General features: G+C 37.9%; 1 protein-coding gene across 3 annotated transcripts; it reads right to left on the reverse strand.

Annotated features, from left to right (window-relative positions):
* Positions 1-1647: 1647 nt before the first annotated feature.
* Positions 1648-16743, reverse strand: C9orf72 (C9orf72-SMCR8 complex subunit). 3 transcript variants are annotated; one of them, XM_085213427.1, is made up of 11 exons: positions 16611-16743; positions 15356-15834; positions 12344-12403; positions 11422-11517; positions 10735-10799; positions 9515-9587; positions 6311-6427; positions 5393-5628; positions 4871-4928; positions 4142-4251; positions 1648-4059 (listed from the first exon to the last, which is right to left on the reverse strand). In XM_085213427.1, exons 2-11 carry the CDS (start codon positions 15797-15799, stop codon positions 3873-3875), a joined length of 1446 nt encoding a protein of 481 aa, XP_085069553.1. In that variant the 5' UTR covers positions 15800-15834; positions 16611-16743; the 3' UTR covers positions 1648-3872. The 3 variants fall into 3 exon arrangements, with proteins under 3 accessions (XP_085069553.1, XP_085069554.1, XP_085069555.1); XM_085213428.1 differs by lacking the exon at positions 16611-16743 and adding an exon at positions 16339-16604; XM_085213429.1 differs by lacking the exon at positions 12344-12403.
* Between the last annotated feature and the right edge of the window lie 4752 nt (positions 16744-21495).

The following is a 21495-nucleotide window of genomic DNA, read 5'->3' on the forward strand; positions in this document are numbered from 1 at the left end:
TTTCTGGTTTGAGCAGAGGGCTGAAACCACCAGCCTCCAATTGCTGCCCACATCAGTCATTCCAGTTGACTGTTACCTTTCTGCAGGACCATAGCACCACACAACAATTTGGAGCAGCAGGGACATCAAGAAGCCTCCAATCCAGCCCATTCACATCCACAGTAGGTTCAAATGTGGGTCAGGGCTTTATCCTACGAGGGCTGTGTATGGGGCTGCTGAATCATGGCCTGAACCTCTGATTAATCACCTGAGGCGAGCAATGAGTCAGCCACGGGAGCACAGGTGAAGGCAATTCACCTGTGCTGCAGGAAGGAGTAGAGCCTGGCCCCATCTCTCCTAGACCCATTTAAGAGTTGACTGCCAGTGGGGAAGGATCTCTCTGGAGATCTGCTCCACTGGAGTCTATTTCGTGAGCCCAGGACAGGGTGAGTGACTTTCTTTCCTTAAGCCAATATAACAACTACATCAGCCAAACTCCTGCATATACCATACCATCTGTATATCCATTGATTATACAGGCTGGAAACCCTACAAGGAGGGAGATAACATCACCTCCCATGGGCCCTACTCTCCAGATGGGGAAAGCTTTCCCTTCACTGCAGCCTCTATCCCTGCTCAGCTTGTTGCACGAGGCCCAGGGCCTGCTTCCAGAGCTGCCACAGTCCCACTGGCACTGCTGCTGGGACTCTGCCTGCTCAGGACTGCACAATGGTCCTGCCCAGTGGCATGGGGATCCCTGTGCTTTCCTCCCACCAGCCCAGGTCACTCTGGTCTCCTCTAGTTTGTAGTCACCTCAAATTTGACAAGGTGCAGTAAATCATCTCTCTGGGCAAAGCATGGGGATGTTGAAAAGGATAGGCCCCTGGTGTTCCATAGGATCAGACAGCTGCTCTAGGAGGACACATACCATGATATCCCCAGACACCTGAGCAAAACTGAGCAACCTACAACTGACCCAGAAAAAATTGTCACTTTTCCAGCCGTCAGAGACCTTCCTTCACCTCCTCTACAAAGTATGTGAACACCTAGAAGGTGGGAACAGTTGTTGCTGAATTTCCTTCCAAAAAAAAAAAAAAAAAAAAAGGTAGAAATTTCTCTTTCCAGTGGCCCTTTATAAGTCTACAAGCAACAGGAATTAGGATCAGAGAAGAACATGACAATAAAAATTCTCTAAAGGTCTATTTCCCTGGAAATCCAATCGGAACCAGAAAGTTGCTGTAGGGTGTAAGGAATCAGAACACTGACAAAAAATATTCGCTGATTTAGTCACTGATACAAGTGAACTAAAAACACACAAATGTTAAGATATTAAGATATTAAGGATTAAAACTTTTCAAAATTTGAGGCTAAATTCTTACTTATGGACAACAGAGGCCCACTAAGTCACTCTGGTGGAAATTAATGACTCCTTAACAGAAACAGAGAAACAAAATTTGGAGACTTTTAGAAGCTTGTCATTTTAAAAGCAGTACTGTCAGACACCAAGTTAGCAACATATGACTGACTGTCAGTGAGAGATGTATCTCGCCATCTCAGAATACAGGCGTTTTTATTTTAACAAAAAAAAGGATTCTTCTTTATTTCAAATGATAAATAATCATGATCCCATCAGATACATTCTATTAAAAAAAAAAAACACAGCAGAAATTAAAATAAAAAATTGGCATAAATTTTACTAGAATAGTATTTTTCCTGAGCAAGATTTACAACACAGCATGCAGATGCATTAAATAACTTACTTCACTATACATTCTGCACTAGTGACAGTTGTACAATAAAGGTAGCAACTGATATATTTCCAGCTTTTAGTCATTTCAAAGTGGCAGCATATTCCATAATGCGACAGAGTTCTACTGTTAGCAGTGCTGGTGTGAAGTTTCCAATGCCTGTGACACTGATTAAATTCAGCAGCACACTTGAAGCTCTTTAGTCTTCAAACACAACTTCTGTATTAGAATTTTGAGAAGAGTTCATGACACTATTTTTCACAAGCTTAGGGAACACAGTAAAAACTCATCAATCAGCCTCTTTTATAATGGATAAACTGGCTGAAAACGCAAAGGGAAATAACAGTGTTAGTAAAGCAAAAAGAACGTCAGTACAAATAACTGAAATCATCATATTTCTGTTAAGTTCTTTGGGTGAAAAGCTGAGCTCGTATTGCAGGAGTCCAACATACACAAAAAGGGCCACGTGCTGTAACCAAGGTAACATAGCACAGCTGATTTTTATTCACAGAAAATGGCACCAGGCTGTGGCTGAATTCTTTTAAAGCTTTAAGTATTTAGTTGTAAATTTTTCTTTTTCAGGAAACAAAAAGGCATATAGAAACAAACAAACAAAAAGTCAGCTTTCCTTTCAAGAAATGAATACTGGATATTTCAGGAAAAATTGAAAACCTGAGTTACTAACTAACTCATAAAAAAGAGATGCTGGACAGCTATCCTGAAAACAGAAATATATTTCTGTTACAGTAAGGAATGTTACAAACAATTATAAGCAATAAGGCAACAGCACCTTCTCAAATCACACACGTAGCTCCTTTACAATGAATAAAGAGCTATGCGGTTACACTAAAACATGAAACAAGTACATTTCTGCTTTGTCCAGAAACAAATATATCACCAAGCAGCGCAGATTCTCAAAATAACACAACAAACTTGCCCAAACTGTAAAAGAATAGGTCTGGTTAATTTGACACTGCAACTTTCCCGGTTCTATATTTTTTATTTTCAAGCAAAGCAAAGCTGAATATTTGCTGACTATGAACCAGTAAGATTGGCAAGATTATTGGCTTGAATTCACTTAGTAAAATGCTAATCATGCAAGCTTAAAGCTGTGCTGATCTCTTTATCAGGATTAATAAATATATTAATCGCAGTGTAAAAAGAATTAGTTTTTATCTTCCAGCGTGGCTATCATCCTGTCGTTCTTAGGGAAATTAGGGAAAGGCCTAATACTTTAATCTGAACCTTATTCTAACTGCCAATAGACAAAGCAGCCGCAGCAGTTTAGACACAAAGACTGATAACCGTTGTTGAATGACACAAAGTTTTCTGCTTTGTGCTCTGAAAGAGCTCAATTATGCTGGATCACTGAACACTCAACCGCAGGATGGCTCAACAGCCTGTGACAGAATATCCTAGTTGGCATTTACATGCAGAAAGCTGCTTAAGTAATGACCCAATTCCAACGTGCAGGGTGCTACTATTTATGCTGCTAATAGCCAACACATTGCTCGCAGAAACAGCACTGTAGAGTACATTTAACAAACAAACAAACAAACAACAAATCGAAAAAAAACCCCAAACAACTAGAAGCGGAAAACCAAGTTCCTGACCTCCAAAAGTCCTAATGAAGGAGTAAGTCGTGTTTTAAATGGAGATAAAGGAAGGCATATTTCAGAATTGTATCATATACAAAAGAATGCTTTAAAAAACTCTTTAAATCTCCTGATCCTCCCCGATTAGAGAGGACGTATCCGTTGTTTTTTTACGGAAACACTAAAAATACTGGCTCTGTACTGAACAGGGGAAAACTGACACACCTGAAAGAAATTTGTGGGGAAAGAAAACGACAACGCCTTCCTTTAACCAAAACATGTTCAAATTTACCTAGTGAGCCCATACAGCAAAGGAACTTCCGATCATGTTTACTTTTACTACTGAAAAAGCACACAGAAAAAACGGATTCATCTCAATCACGCTCACCTAGCTATGTTGATATTCCCCTTAACAAGACTGCTTCAGACAGACTGCACCGCTACTCTGTTTCTACTGATCCATTGTAAATCAGGTCAACGATTGTCACAAGCCTGGTGCTCACACTGACAGATTGCTCTCAGTGCCGTGCAATATTAACAGTGGAGAATTTTAAAACGTCATTAGCATATCACGCTCTTGCACACTGATGTAGAATGGCCTCCCAAAGATGAAGGAATGCAGACCAGGTTTAATCTTCTCAGCCAAAGCCATTATTATGTTAAGATCGCCCTCTGCTGTTAGGTCGAGATCTATCTTCAAGCTACGAAGAGATTTAAAAGGTTTTTTTCCTTTCTGCCTGCAAGAAAATAAAAAAAAGCTTTGTACGAAAGAGCAAAGTAAGTCTCTCGAAGCCTGCTTTCTATTATCTGTTCACTTACGTGTCATCCTCTATGTATTTTATTAAAGTTAAAGCCTTTCTGTGAAGGACTAGCAGGAACTGAGCAAGGAATGTACTCCTTAGAGACAAGCCAGGTTTCAGATGAAAGATCTGTTAAAAATTATATGAGAAAATTAGCTAGATGTAGAAATTCAAGAATCACTTTAAGAATGTAGAATAAAAAGAAGCAGTGCAAACACATATAACACATCCCTAATAACACTACAGTAAGCACATTAGCAGCAGATTTATAGACACACTGAAGATTCATTCTTACTTTGCTTGTTGTTCAGATGCAATAAATTAATCTGTATTACAATTCTATTTGGATGAAGTATTATTTTCACTTTAAAAATGGTTTGAAATGAATCTCAATCTGGTAGGTATTGTTTTTTTTTTCAATAGCGTAAACACTGCTGCGCAATAATAGAAAATATGCTTTGGTTTTCATACACAATAAGGAGTTTCAGTATTATACTAATACCACAAATTACATGAAAGCTTTTTTTTAATCACTGTGTGTATCACCAGACCTACATTTCAAATGGTCAGCTCTTGTTGCCTTCTGCAGTATGCAGAAAACCATCACAGTGTCAATTGGGATAACTACAATTGCTTGAAGAAAGAGGTACCATAACAGCAAAAGTTAAATCAACACCATGATAAATTGTTACCAGATGTCAAAGCACTGTTCTCTAGCTCTTGTTCTTTCTAAAAAAGCAATTAGTACCTGATCCAGGAAGGCTTTTACTAATGTGTCTCGATGCAGGATATCTTGAAAAACATTTCTAAAGAAAAAAAAAGGGAAACAAACACATGATAATGCCATGAAAAGACAGTAAATATCCAGCAATTGTGTACTGTAATAACATTACATTTTACAATCTGGCAGAAATGCAAAGTGCATTAAAAATTTTAGTGAATTATAATCCTGTTATGAAAGGTAGCACTTTCAGGAGAAATAAGCTAAACCCAGAAAAGCCATTCAGCTTTATCAAATACACTTAGCTCTGGCATATCCCTATTTAAAACAGGCAGTAATATTAACATAATACCATCAGAAATATCACAGAATTTCAGCAACACTTAATGCAACAAAATGACTGACAGAACTGATAAATTCTGCAAAACAAATTCAATTACCAATTGCTTCTTAGAAGCAAAACATTCTCCTGTACTGTATTAGAAAGTACACTTTCCTATCTCATCTCAAATTGAGCAACTTTAAGAAATGTGGGAGAAGAGTACATACAAATCAGGTGTGAAACTCTCATCTGTGTGGATAATAGGATCTTGAGACATTTCCTCATCTGAATTAGCTCTCCAAAATGCTGTCAGCTCAGACCTCATATACCGTCGTTGGTTGTAGATGTGTTCATGACAAGGGGGCATCTGCTTCACTGTATTGACATCTACATCTATATGTGTAGTAGGGTATGGAGCATACATTACTTGACGGAAGGGCAACACAAAACTTCCTGTTGCATCCTGTTTTTTTGGGGGAAAAAAAGTTGTTTTTAATTTTTTTCTAAAAGCTATATTGGACAATAAGAAAATATCAAGCCAATCTCTTAAATTCCATCTCTTACACATATTTTGTTTGAGAGGAACAGTAGTAGTAGTCAGTAAAATATCCTTAACACTGCACAATTCCATTAATGCAACAGTGAAAGTAAGTCTTGAGGTAGCCTGTGTATTACACTGCATCATCTGGTTCCTGAACTCATTAGCATGACAGTATTATATTTATTTGTCAAGTTTAGACTGCTCTTTAGAGCAAGAAACATTATTTTTCTATTTATCCTCAATAAGTGCTATAGCTCTTTTAAAATACTTGGAAACTATAGTACTGACATAGGACAGTTCTCTTCTGGTTTTGTATCCTTTCTGGGACTCTAGTCCCAAGTAGGCAAAAGACTGCTACTGTCATACCTTGAAGAATAGGAATGATTCTAAACAATACACAACAAAAGAAATCGTTGGGTCATAAAAAAGACTGGCTAGCAATTGTAACATCAAATACTCACAGGCATCAAGAAGAACACAAGGGAAGATTACAAATTTCTTCAAACATGAATGTGTGTATAAATTTGCATATATGTATGTGCACACATGCACTCAAGAACGTTCTTAAACCACGGTGAAATATAACTCTCCTAAGTATACTTACTTTGAGTAAACCTTGAACAAAAAGCCCTGACTCATATTTGAAAGAAGACTCACTTCTACAGAGTCTGGAACATTTCCGCTCTGACGGGGTAAGGAACAGGCACAGCGTTCTCACAATCTGCATTGCAAAGAACAGTTTTGAAAAAAAAGAAAATTCCAGGATTTAACTGATCTTCACATGCAATTTCTGACTTAAACGTGTTGATTAGAAAAGACAAAACTTGAGTGACATCAGAGAATGGTTACATGTTTAAATAATTAAGATGCAGAAGATGGAAATCCAACTTCCTGCCAAATGAAGAAGAAAACCTAAACTTTTGGCAACTTTTTTTTAGCCAGCTACACAGAAGAAATAACTTGTCTTCCAATGCTTCTTCCTATTACAAAAACATGAGTTACTGTAATTATTCCCTAGGCTTTTTAGCCATTCATTTTATTCACTCCCCATTGGAATGTCAGCTATTGTCTCCAATAAGGCACATTCAATTTTATAAGCATCCACACTTATTTCCTAATTAATTTCCTCAAACTCTCCATTAAAAGCAACAAAGACACTTAATTATTTCAAGCTCCTACACTGCAACAGCTGCAAGCAATCATCTCCAAACACAAGCACATATTTCTCACATAGTCAAACACACATGTTTTGATGAATGCAAGAAGCAGTAGGTGTTTGTTTGTTTGTTTTGCTTTAACGAAAGCTAAGGTATACCATTAAGAAAGTAATTATTTTGGAACAACACAGCACCATAACACAATGAGCACACTACTGATAAGGATCTGTGTAAAATGTATGAAATTTGCTCTGGATAGATCATGAGACTCACATTTTTCCACAGTCTTTTTTCTCCCAAAGCAGCCAGCTTATCAATATACACATTAATCATCATTCAGATCTTGAAGCCTCCTTATTAATTATTATGCTATCTTAGCAATGTGCAAAATCTACATCTCTGAAACAAAGTGTGCTAATAACTGTTAGCTGACTTTACATAAGAACAGAATTTTCTTTTCTCTGGTTCTCTTGTTGCCCACAGTTATTTTTAATTGACCATCAGCATATATTGTTTATTTGATCAGAGGTGCTTAATCAGCACTGCCAAAAGCACATCAAACAATGCATTACTTCTCCACATTTTTATAAAGCATCTTATTATAAAGCTGCTTATTTTCAAGTCACAAGACTACTAAAGATGCTGAAAGTTTCCAAAAATCTTTTAACAAGACATGTTTTCCTGCAGCAAAGAGCCCTAGATACTGTAAAATACATAGTATATTATTACATATGTATAATATAATGAATATATACTTAACAGGCTCAGTGTTCTTAATTTTCATTTGACATTGAAGTAATACAAATATAATAAAAACACAGATTTCAAAAATTAAAAAATAAGTTTCTTTCTCAAAGAGAGTTTTGAATCTCACTGAATAAACTAGAACTCAGTTACTATAGTATTACAATAAAGCAAAATCAGACAGAAAAGGTCAATATGCAGAAAGATTTCCTATCAAAAAAATATAGTTACCTGGATGTACTGCTTCTCCACATGTACCCTGACAGTAGCATTGTTATGGTCTTCAAGTGTGGAACTACTGATACCACATTGCCCAGAGGCACCTGTGGAAATTGAAAACTTACCAGGCTACATATCTACAAAGAGCTTTACTCTCACACAGTACTAGTGTACTTATTATTTGCAGTGGTGCTTAATACCAGAAGATTTTATAAAATCCCTTTTCTCATTCACAGTGGAGGGGTATTCAGAGTCAAAGAGTTTTATTAAAGGACTCAGCTATGAACAAAGAGAGGGAATTGATTTTGTGAAGTACATTCTCTAAGAAAATAATTATTTCTTCACAATTTGCCTCCGAATATCCTAACTGAAAACTGACTTCAGTGGTTTTATTAGAGGAGATGGTTATCTTTTAGCCTAATTAAAAGGCAAACCTTTCTGAACAAAACACAGACTAGTAACCTGTAAAGAAATATGCTAAGAAATATTTCAATGAACTGTAAACAGAAGAGTATCTCCTCCAGCAACTGATTTCAATTTCTATGACAGTATCAGTTTGGTATAATCAAAAAGCTGTGTACAAAAAAAGTACCTGAAGAATTTTACATAAGGAAAACATCTTCACTTGTTTTTTCTTTCACATACTCAGTAAACTTAAAGTAAACACCAAGAAACTCTCCATATATACATAAGCATTAGAGAAAGAGCAGATAAGGTTATAATTTCAAGTTGGTTCAAATTAAATATTTGATAACAGACTTACAAGAGAGTTGAGAACAATAACAACATAGGAAAAAGCATGTCTACCAGAAAAATGTAATTATTCTCCTATTCTGGAATGACTGCTTTCAAGAGTGATCTTTTTTTTCCCTACATAGATCATAGTGATACCTACACATTTCACATTTGTCCATTCAGAGGTACAGCTAATGCTGCTTTATTGTCTCTAAATTTGAAATCTCCTGTGTATCATCTCTGTAGATAAATTCTACACGCGTTTCAGCAAGTTTCTTTTGTTGTTATTGTCCTCAGCTTTTAGGGTTTGTACTCTCTGATTTCTCTGGAAGGTCTTCTGAGTCAAACCTAATCTACTACGTACCAGTTAAACTGTACAGATATTTACCTATTAGGATTTAAACAGACGGCAGATGAAGAGTCAACACAAATACAAATATGAAGACAAAAATGCTGGAACTGATAGTAATGGTTTAAGATTCCAGTGAGCTTGCCTGTTTTAATGTGTGTATGACTATGGACACAACAGCTTTGAAGTTCCACGAAGCACAAGCATTTCTTTCATTACAATGAAGCACGTTTCTTCCCCAGAACAAGCGAAATTATGCAGATAATTTATTATACAATACCTGCTGACTTTGCTAAACTCAGTGAATCAGCTGCTACCTGTTCAGAATGTACATTTTAGGTAGCAAAATTATTTTAGAAGTTAAGAGTCACTTACTCCTCACTCACGTGCAGCATCAATTAAATTACATTCACTCGTTCTCTTATAGTCTCCAGAATACAATTGACAAGGGAATTTTTAGGTAGAATTATCAACGTAAGATAACCAAACAAAAACATTCTCTCTTCCTACTGCAAGTATGCTTATGCACAAACCTTGTTAGAAATAATATGCTAACACTGCTGATAATCAGCATTTAAAATTCATTTATTAGAAAGTATATTACCTTATTAACTTTTTCCGCGCTGCTTCCTACAACTACAGAACAACCACAGGTCTGCAGATGTGAACTAATTGCACTGCAAATAAAATAAATGTGGGTCAATACATTTAATCAGACTTTTCAAATAAAGCCCTTATCATTTTAACAAGAATAATTAAGAGCTGCTAATATAACTGCAGGCTTATACTATGGCCCTCACATATGCTGAAATCCAAAACTTTGGCAGCATCTGTATTTTCACTTTGGTGAATAGAAAGATTGCCAGCCAGAATCACCCAACACCACCTACAGAGCTAACAAAAACTGTTACTATCTGTGTTACAAAATCCAAAATCTAGATACAATTAGAAAGCTTTCTCCCATACCTGTAAGTAGATGGACCCTATCTTATTAAAGGAGGCTTTGTGAGGTGATTAACCTGTTGTAATGAACACCTCTAATTTATAAGGACTATAACAGCTACGTTTAGACTGTGAAATCTTAGACGTGGACTTTATACTGGACCTAATACTAACTTATCTTACCAATTTTATTTTAAAGGATTAGACTAAGGCCACATGATTTCCTCCTTACAGGTAGAAACAGATGTTTGTTTCATTTGGAAATTAATATAAAAGCATGACTATATTTTACAGGCTAGTTTGCTAATATGACAGTTCACTTAGCCTAATCCAATCCTAATTTTTATTCAATGGCGTATAAAAACTATATGAACACTCTTCCAAAAGAAGAGACCAAGTTGCTCTGAAGTGCAAGTTCTTCTAGTTACACATTAAAAACAATTGGGGGGGAGAGGGGGAGCATAATTCAATAAAAAGTGCTCTACAGACCATACTATCAATTAAACACAATTCTGGGTTGTTGTTGTTTTTTTTTTTTTTTTTGTCTTTTTTTTGTTTGTTTGTTTGTTTTGGGGGGGAGGTGGATTTTATAAAAACCTAAGCCTACGACTTATACACTCACAGACTTTAGATATCAAAGAAAAACTGTCTTTCATATGGATTCTACTTCAAGCAAATGACCCTGTGACAACGGTAAGGCAGCTGCAGCTGTTAGCCCAGAGCCATTCTTTTAAGAAGAAAACAACTTCTATAGCATTTTGTGGACTAAAATCTCAAAAAGTCAAATATCTAATACCTCTTCATATGCCAATACAGATTTGTATATATACACGTAAGTTTAATCCATTTCAGTATGGCATAAATCAAAACTGAAATTCATACTTGAGGAGAAAGCCTTCGTGACAACTATCCCCAATGTCATCGTCGTTCAGTACTGTGTCACTGATCTGAAAACCAGAGAAATAAAAACAAAGGTTAGAAAAAGATGTACACCTCATAATTAAGTGATTTTTGATTCTGTTAGGAGAGGACTGTTTAGATCTACTTAAGCTAAGTTGTAAGACTGCCAGAAAAGCAGTTTTAAAAAGGTCTTCTGACTTTGGCCAAAGCATTTTGAAAACAATGAAGCAATTTAATTTTTAAACTTTTTTTCACCAACGATGCAGGTTCCTCTCAGTGTTTTTTTCCTAAAGCCTTGTCCGGGATATTCTAACCAAGCTCATGTGACATCATTTCTACTTCTTCCACATGAACACTAAACCACACCAAACAGATACCAACATTAAAAGGTGAATGCCTCTCCATTCATTCTGTTTTGAATTAAACCACCTTTCCACGCCACTCTTCATTAGGAAGAGTGTCATTCCAGATAGCCCATACCTCTACCTATTAAAAATGCTGCAAGTACTATTCATCAAACTAAAACTGTTATGCCATTCCCTAGAGCAGTGGGGATAACTCGAAGGGTACAGAAATTTATGACATGTTTATTTTTCTTCCAAAGAGAATACCAAATTATATTGGCGAAGTCATTTTCTAATTCAGAATGCAAAGAAAATAGGGACTTACATCTATTTCTTCTGGAACACTGTGCGATTTCATAGATGAAAGGAGCTCCATTACAGGAATAACTTCTCCTGTTAGCATTGGAATGATGCTCTGGCCCTGCGCAGTAAATAAAACACTTGAAGTGCATTATAAGAAGTTACTAACAACCTGAACATGCAAAACATATTTAACTTCCTATTGTCTGAAAGTGTAGTTATCAGTGTCAACTGATCCACAAACTTCTTTGGCATTGCTCACTATCAATTGTGAACTCGAAGCACGCATTTCACTTTTCAACATCATGTCTAAAATACGTTTCTAGTGTGTTTTGCTGGTCAGTTTGTTTGGACTACACAGGACGTATTTGGAATAAGATAATTTGAGTGTACCATACCACATGCAATTATTGTTAAACATTATAGATCCAAAGTCTTACAGCAACAACGGAAGGAAAACAAAACCAGGCTATTGGTTATTAACATACAAAATTATGTCATCTTTCACAAGAAAACTGAAGCCACAATTCCACATTTCGTTTCAGATCATACACTAATCCTACTACAACATTCCAACATGACATATTGTGTGCATCTCTGTCACTTGAAAAGGTAACAACCTTTATACAAGGAGAGCATATACCTAAGGAAGCTACTACCTTTACAAAGCTTCAAGTTCAAGTAAATGACTTCCCCTTTCTGAAATTTAACATTCTTCACAGATTTCCACTTCACCCACAAAGTGATGAAAATGTATATTCCTTCATCTTTTTCACAGCTTCCATCATCCTGTCTTCAGAATGTATTTTGTGCTTGTCAAGTCACCAGTCAGTCCAAAGTATCTTCTTGGATCTCAGAAATAAGGAGCAGCACCAACTTCTACCGTCACCAGATCCAGTCAAATAGTTTTGTGTGATGTGCCGTATGCATCTACCAGACAGTCTTACCTGATCCTCCATTCTCTCCGTGCCTTCCAAGACAATCTTCTGGAAATGCTCTTGCCTCTCCTGAGCAAGAGAAGCAGTTAAATATAAATGCTCTGGTACTTGGTTATAAACGTATGCACACAACAGTCATATGGCACAATTTCTTTCCTGTGGAGTCATGCTTTTGATGTTCAAGTCTTTTTCTTTTACAGAGCTGACATTAGTAGGAAGTGACTTCATTTTAAACAGATCAATGTTCTCTGCTCCAACCCCCACCAAACTTCTCGCATGCTTGGGCAGGAGTAGCAGATAACGGAGGGTGTGATGACAATGATAAAGATTAACATTTTCTTCATTAAAGATCGAGAAAATGCCAAATGATCAGAATGTGGTGCAGAACTCTATGAATTTTTATGTCAGATGGGTCAGGTACAGACAGGTACCCCATACAGGTTCCCCATACAGTAAGAAAAAAATGAGATTTCCTAAATAAGGAAGATTATGTTTGGGGAAGGCAGGAATACCAAGATTTTTTTTTCCACATCTTGAGACACTGACAGGTCCTCAAAACATTGTCTTATGACCAAGTACAGGAGACACAAAGCCTCAAGCTACACAAAATACACTGTACAAAAGACTGGACAAAGTTCTCAAAAGAGACTCATCAGCAGCTGAGCCTCAATTGCTGGCACAACCAATTCAGTAGGCAAAAGGAAAAAAAAGCATCTTTTACTATATGCTGAAACATTGTTGTCTTTTTAGTGGTTACTTCTAGTCTCCTGGGACTGATCCGCTTTCAAACTCAGGTGGGAGAAGCAGCACAATTTCCTAATAGATGAGTAGGTGATGAGCTGCAGCTAATTACCCTAAAACAGTTGTAAAACCTGCCTGACCATCTTAAAGAAGCTTCTGTGGAAGGCAATACTGGAACTAAGCAGATTCCTTTGGGGCATCGTGACATTCACTTTGACTTCAGCGCTGGTGAACTATGGCATATTCAGTAATGACGACACTTCGCTTCAAAAAAATCAGTCTTCGTGAAAAGCAGGCTGAACAAATATTAGCCACTTCTTTCTAGAAATGTAACTGCTATAATCATTAGATAAAATTCCAGAACATAAAATTCAGACAAATGTAAGTTTTCTATTCCCATAAAGAAAACTTGCTTGAAGTTGCTTGTCTTTGCCAGAATGAATGCCATTCCATGTCTTTCCTGGTCTTTGAGGTCAGCAGGTTTCTTCTCTTCTACAGGTTTGTCTGGAACTGTTGAGTGTCCCTGCAGAGAGCTCATGAGAACTGAAAATCACCGGATCTATTAGAAATGCCAGAGCAGATACACAGTACGTTTCAGATACTCCAATTTTTTTAATAGCCATATTTGCTGAACTACTTCAAAACAAGGAATTACAGTAATTAGGCCTGGTTTTTTATTCCATATTGTAATTCTACAATGCATGCGTAAATTTAACCTATTTTCATCTTCTAGTTAGAACTGCATGTGCAGATATGCAGGCTTACTTTTCTTCTCAAAAAAAAAAAAAAAAAAAAAAAGGACAATAAAAGAGACAATAGAAGAGACACTAAAGTGCCTTTTTTGGAATCTTTTGCTTTCTTCGCTAGACCTAACTGGCTAGCTACTTCAAGATCATCTGAAAAAGAATGAAAAATAACAAGACTAATTTCAGAGGCAACTAGTAGAAAACATTTTGTCATTCCCAAAGCCACCTGAGGCCATTTCTAGTGTGGGAATAGATTGATATGGATCAATGTCTAAAAAGGGGGAAGACATGTAGCAGTTAAGAAGGACTGACAACTTTTATCTGACCACTCACATTACAAGGCAGTAGGGAAGACACTAAATGACAAGAGGAGGAACAGGAGCAATGTAATCAAGAACAGAAGATACTAATTTTGATACAAGCTAAAGTTTAGCAAAAAAATAGCTTTTAGGAATGAAATATTTGTGTTTCTACTCTACTGAAAATGAAGGCTTATATCCTACCCTTCCTCTGAAAAATAAACCTCATGTTATCAAGGGTAGATATGAAGGAAGACACTGCCAGCCACCATCAGGCAATACAGCAAGAAGCAATGGAAGTTGTTAGTGTAATAAAAAGAAAATGACAATGCAGAATTTAATGTCAGCTTCTTATTTTTAGACTCTAAATTAGTTCAGATTAGAGCACTTAAGAAGGAAGTTTAAAATATGTTTATTAGAGACCTCAAAACAGAATAGAAACAAACATTATCAGAAAACTACACATCACCACACACATTACAACTGACATGCAACAAACTGCTCTAAGACAACTTGTACCCCATGAAGACAACAGAGATCCTTTTTTTATTTTAGTTTTTATTATTAGAATGTTATTTATTTTTAACAAAAAATACATAACAATTTTCTCTTAATAACCATTATACACCCAAAGGTAAGAGCTGCAACTCTTAAAAGAAAAAAATATTTCAATTTTCCCTTTTTCAGATTCCAAAAGTAGTAATAATTAATTATTAGTAGTATTATGAAGTAATAATAATATTAGTTTTGCACAATTTAACTCCTGCTGAACTCCTTGATGATAGTCTTTTCAAGAAACAGAACTGAATACACACATAGAATAACATTAATTCCATCAATGCTCTTCATTAAATTCAAAGATGAAAAAAATTGATTTCAAATAGTAAATTTGTAATACTGTCTGGTTTAAATACAACAATTAACACAGTTAAAAGCAATGATTTAAATCAAATTCAGAGAGATGACAAATTGCACAAGACAGCCAATTTAACATAATAGCCTGGTATATGCTTAAATAATACTATGTGGCTATAAAGGCCAAATCACCAAGCTAAAAATCCTAGCCTCAAATGTGATGCCATATGGACAATATTTTACTTTCAAAATTCTATATTTATACAGAAGTCAGCATTCTCTGAATTTTTGTGTATGGATTGCCACATAACAGGTGTCACAAAACAGCTCTGCTCAAGACAACTAGAACAACTGCTTTTAGTAATGAACAATAAACCTACCTTATGCATCCATATTCTTCCTTTCCTTATAATATGTGTTAATCTATCCACGCATACTCTGTGAAGAGGCAGGTAGAAGGCAAGTTCACTTTGTGGAAGTATAATCGATAGTCCATATGTGCTTCTGTCGCCATTCCAGTTTCCATCAAAGATTAATGACACAATAATTACCCTTTTTTCTGCCAAGACAAAGAACTTCACATCTATTGCACCACTTTCTGCATTCCGAAGTATTTCTCCATTCAGGGTGTGGTTAGCAAGAAAAGTTATTTCACCATCACTGAGAAGTACCTGATCTGTCTTTGGGGCCCAGATGTGCCGTACACGGGGGCCAAGGATATTGTCCCAGTAAGCAAAAGTGGCAGCTAGTAAAGGTGACTCGCCATTCATAGAGATCTCTGTTTTAGCAACTGCAGGAGATGGTGGTGGACAAAGAGCTGACATGGCTGCTTCTTCTCTTGCAAATCAGCTCACATTACCTAAAATATAAAGTTTTCAGGGGAAAAAGAAAGGGACAGTGATCATCATTATAACATTTTGGTTTGTTTCCAAATAAAATTTTAAGAGACAGCTCTGGCTTCTTCACCTGAGATTCCACCATAGGCTTTATTCAAGAAGGAAGCTCATATGCGTACCTTCCTTATAACACTATGTCAAAGAGACCTCAAGTAGCATTTACTCACTACACAAGTATGATGAGTAATATGCAACCACTGTAAGAAACCTGACGTATGGCAAGCACACAAAAAAGGGGCCATCCCGGCGGCTGGGGTACAAGGTGAACCCTCAATCACCCAGCAGAACGCAGCTTCGAGTCTCTCAGACACAAACCCCACGGCAGCACACACCCCAGAGCTCCAACAGCACCGAGTAAGGCGCTGTGTGACACCACGGAGTTCCACCTTCCTTGCAAGTCACGGCAACATACACAGAACGCAGATTACCGCCAGCACGAGTGGCTGTAAAAGCCAAAACGCACTCACGAGGGCACGAAGGCCCACGGGCAGACCCGGGCTCTGCACACAGCTGCCGCCCCGCCTTCCCACAGCCAGGCGCTGTCGAGACCGCTCCTCCGGCCCCTTCACAACAGCAACGCGCCGCGGGCCGCGCCGCCCGATTCCACAGCAATTAGCGTTATTTTTCACTTCGGAAAGGTCTCAAACCCCGTGCGGGCGGGTTCCCAAGTCCGGCACCTCCACCTGCCCTCCCTCCGCGAGCGAGAAGCCATGGCGACCAGCCGCCGCGACCGCCTCACCTGCGCGCCCACCGCCGGGCCTCATCGCGCCGCACATGCGCCCTGAGTCACCCGCGCAGCTTCAGCCGCAGCGCTGCGCATGCGTGGCACCGCCCCCCGCTGTGCAGGCGCCGCGGGACGGAGCGTCAAGATGGCGTCCTGCGGGGTTCTGTAGTCCCGCGTTTCTCGTTTGGCTGCTGTGAGGGGCACCCTTCACACAGGAAGTTTTTAATAAATTAGTATCTAACCAGGCTGTGTGTGCAAAACAGTGAACGTGCAATGCTTTGGGCTTCATTTCGTTTTATAGGGAACAGCAAGTGCCCTGACGAGATGTTATTTCCACAGCGTATCAGGAAGAAAGTCGCTGCAGATGTTTGGTTTCTAGAGCTATCTGTTCATAGACAGCCTAGGAAGGAGAAAAACACATTCCTATCTCTGGTTCTTGAAGATTGTAGAGTCACAGAATGGGTTGAAAAGGACCACAATGATCATCTAGCTTCAACCCCCTGCTATGTGCAGGGTCGCCAACTACTTGACTAGGCTGCCCAGAGCGACATCCAGCCTGGGCTTGAATGCCTCCAGGGATGGGGCATCCACAACCTCCCTAGGCAACCTGGTCCTGTGTGTCTTCACCTTCTGAGAGAAAAACTTGCTCCTAATATCTAACTTAAACCTCCCCAGTCTCAGTTTAAAACCATTCCCCGTTATCCTATCACTATCCACCCTTGTAAATAGCTATTCCTTCACCTATGCTGTCTTTGGAGAGCCCAAGTCTTCAGCAGATTGAGCACTCATAGGGGAACTTTTGGCAGGGTGCAGCAGCCTGGAATTGTCATTTCTGAGTCACACCCTCCCAACTTAGCCACAAAAGTCACCCTTCTCAAAAGGCCGGTCATTTTAGATGTGTTAGGTTTACATTTGTGTGCAAGCAATTTTGTCCCATACCATGCAAAGAAGAAATGCATATCAACCTCTCCAACTCATGTAGTTGTAGGCTATAAGCTCTATGGTATGCACTGATACTGAGTATGGCATGTAATGGTGCAGGAAGCATGGGCTTCAGGGTAAGTTTTGTCTCTAAAATGTCATGGAGCCTTGCATCAGACGCATGGTGTTACTGCATCAGTTTACCATTAGAAGCTGCTTTAAGGATAGTAGGTATTAAACCAAGTCATTGTAATTTATGCCAAGAAACACCAGCACAAAGTAAAAATTATTTTCTTTAGAAGTAATAGATGTGTCTCTAGCTGCCTGAATGCTGATAATGGCAGTCTGTGTGTCTGCCAGCTGTAGCAATATTGACCTTTTTTTCTTTTCCTTCAGTTTTTAATATTTTATCCAGTCAGAGAGTAACAATCCCATTATATTATGAACTGAGGAGACTAATAATAATTCTGCAGGTGCATTTTGTGGACACATCAGAGAAGTGATGATAGGCTGCAGTGTAAGCAGGATTTTTTCCCCAGACATCTGGCTACAAAACCTAATGCTGTACATCTGCAAATAAGTTAATTAGAATGTGGAAGACAGAAGATGGAAATGAGCTTAGGCTCTGAGCACAAGGAAAAAAAAAACACATTTCAATGCTATTTATGTTTTCAGTAGGGCATCCTGAATCATTATTGTGACTGATGCCATATTTTAAGATAAGGGAGTGTGTTGGCAAAAAGGGAAGGGGATGAAACAGAAGATAGAAGAATTCAGCTGCTCAACCTGGTTAAGATTACGTGAATACAGAGATGGAAGGATTGTAAAGTATTCCTTCGCTATTGTGCCATACTGAAATCATGCATGTACTCAGGCCAATACAAGTCTGCACTGCTGCAAAAAACTTGATCTTAATGAAAGCAAATTGCACAGTAATAAAGGTAATGCTTCCCAGCCAAATCAGACTACTACAAAATTGATACACGAGACTGAGGAAAAAGGGAATGGTTGGTTGGAGTAGTTGGGGTTGTGAGGAATAGGAATGCTTGGTTGTGGTACAGAAATCAGTTATGAGATTACACTTTATGCATGTGTAAGCTATATATAAAGCCGAATTTCAGTATAGAAATACATAAACACATAAAAAACAGAAACAAAGTAACCTCTCCCTCCCCGCCCCCCCCCCCCCCAAAAAAAAAAACACAAAAAAACCCACCCAGATCTTGCACTCCCTTATCCCCAGCTAATCATTCCTACAGAAGAGGGAAGTGGGGAATTTCCACACTGTTCCTGTTAGTGGTTTAAGGCTGTAGTTTCACACCCGTGTTTAAACAGTGAAGTACACTTTGCACTCTCTATTGTGCTTACGGAGTCTCTTTCTTTACTACTTTTAACTTCTTAGAGGAACCAGATTTATTAGGAGCAGGAGGCCATGCAAATTTGAGTTTGACCTGTGAATATGAATTAATTCCACACAAATCTTCATATTGATTCTACTCGCATCTTCACTAGCGTGTACTTACTTTGAGGGGTGCTTTCATTATCTTGTTAATTCTTTACAGTTCACTAAATGCAGAGTTGTATAGACCTCTTAATTCATGTGACAGAAGGCAGCCTGCAATTCTAGAGCTGTTCAGTGTAAGTTAATATTCAGGTGGAACTTCAGGGTCCAAAATTTTGGAGAGACCAAGTATTTTTTTTTCCCAAGGGGACTCCTAGACTTTGTTCACCATCCTTTTTAATCAGCTGCAAAGGGTGATTTAATTTCTGAAAGATAAATGTGTGTATTCAATCCCATGAGCAAATGATGATGTTACTGACAGAAAACTAATGCAAACAACTAATGCCTGGTGGGAGAAGCATCTGATGATCTGAAGAATCAGATGATACACTGGGCATCCTGTGTCTGGAAAGATGACCTGAAGTTTTATACAAGAAAAATTCAGCTTTGTATGGGATAGATAGATAAGCTGTGTATTTAGGCAGCAAAGAAAATGAACCCCTGCTTAGTTGCTGAAACCACACTGCAATTCCTCTTAAGCTAGCACCTATTTAAGAAACAGAAAACCAAATTTAGTGTCTCTATATTGACACAGAAATAATTAAAATACCAAATTCCAGTTGTGATACAGTTTCTTTTATAAGAGAGCTGTGACCATGTGGGATTTGAGATGTTTTTTGTTGAATCAAGGTTGTTTTCCAAATACGGAGACAGTATCTGTCACAGTAAGCACCAGAGTAGCTTTATCATTTGACTTGTCCACTTTCATCTTTCTGCTTCTATTAACTTTATCTGTACACCAGATCAAGCTCATCTATCTGAAAACCAATTTCTTTTCTTCTGAATAGACAGACAGACAAAACAAATTTTGAAAATGATGTACAGAAGCAAGCATATATTATTATGTCATATTAAACTTAAGAATTATAAAATTGGACATAAACCAAAACATTTTAAAATAAGAGATGAATACTTTGGGAAATTCTCAAATCTGAAGTAACAGAAAGTTACTTCTGTGCATATTATGATGAAGAAGACAAGATGAAGTATAACAACATTTCTTATTAGCTTTCATAAACCACTTCTTCCTCAGGTTCACTTCTCCTCTTGAGTTTTACTTCTCTTTTCAAGGAAAACTGAGATATGTGTTGCTGAGAATTTGTGCCAATGTGCTGTTTTTAAAAGCTGTAGATAGCTCCTCTAGTTTTCCATGGCCAGGTTTGCTGCTGGCAATCAAGACAGCTTAGAGGAATTCTGAGCAAAGGAAATCTCATCCATTCCTCCATGACTTATGTAAATGATCCAGTGCTGTAATAGGGCAGATAGGCAGATTTGGGAAAAAAAATCAAATCCTCTCTATGAGTGCATTAGCTTTATATCTACTAAAGAGCACAAGAGTGCAAAGTTTGTCATGGACCTTACACCAGCCCTGAAAGGTTCTCCTGAACTTTGGGTAGCAAAACCCATGATGAGGAACTGCATTCCCTTACAATACAGAACAATTGAACAGGCTTAGTCAGGAAGTCTAACGTTCAGTGTACTCTTCTGTACCCTACAGTTTGTTCACGTAACAGTAGATTTATTTATTGGAAAACAGACATCAGGAAGGTAATAAAGGCAATATGAAATTATTTTGCCTTTTTTTTTTTTAAAGTTGGTAGATTTTCATTCTAAAACTATGTTGAAGACTAGATTGTTCAAATTTTGTACTGTCTTTCTGGATATGGAACATTTTCCTAAGCCTTGGCATATAAGCCTTTGAACATATGATATTCCTCTACTTCAAGGACTTTCTCATTCCAATTGTAACAGAAAATTGTAATTTCCAAAAATAGACTTCACGCTCCTTGTCCCACTTCCACTTGAAAAGCAGTCACTGATTTTAAAGATATCTGCTCCACTGCTAGAATTGTTACTATTCTACTCATTCATCCATCCTGCATTCACCTGCTCCGAAAGTAATGCCTCCTATTTATTTCCATGGGAACTACAACAGATACAAAGAGCACATTAACTCTATTTTGATGGGTTTCATTCTCAGCTATAAACCACTATTTTTTAACGTAGTCACCACCATTAGCTGTGAATTTTTACCAGCAATGGACAAGAGCCTGCATGCCGCACTTTTAACAATCTGTACCAGTGGATGTGACCCACTGTCACCACTGTTGAAACACAGCACCCACTGCCTCACTGTGCTCACATACAGTGTTTGGTTTCTATAAATGTTCAGCAAGTGTCAAAGAATGACAATGGGTGCCATTTCTTCTACATGGAGAAATTCAGTTCCACACTTTTGCTTCATATGCGCTTCCATGTCAGTTGCTATTTTGTCAGATTGCCCCTCTGCTGCCATCTTCAACATGGCAAAAAAATATAATGGAATATTGTTGGTGACGTCCATCCTCTACTGCCATACACCAACATATACCTCTGATGTAATGGGCCAACATCATAAAATAGGAGGCATTACTTCTG

This window comes from Meleagris gallopavo, chromosome Z, assembly GCF_905368555.1.
Source record: "Meleagris gallopavo chromosome Z, MGAL_WU_HG_1.1, whole genome shotgun sequence".
NCBI lineage: Eukaryota > Metazoa > Chordata > Aves > Galliformes > Phasianidae > Meleagris > Meleagris gallopavo.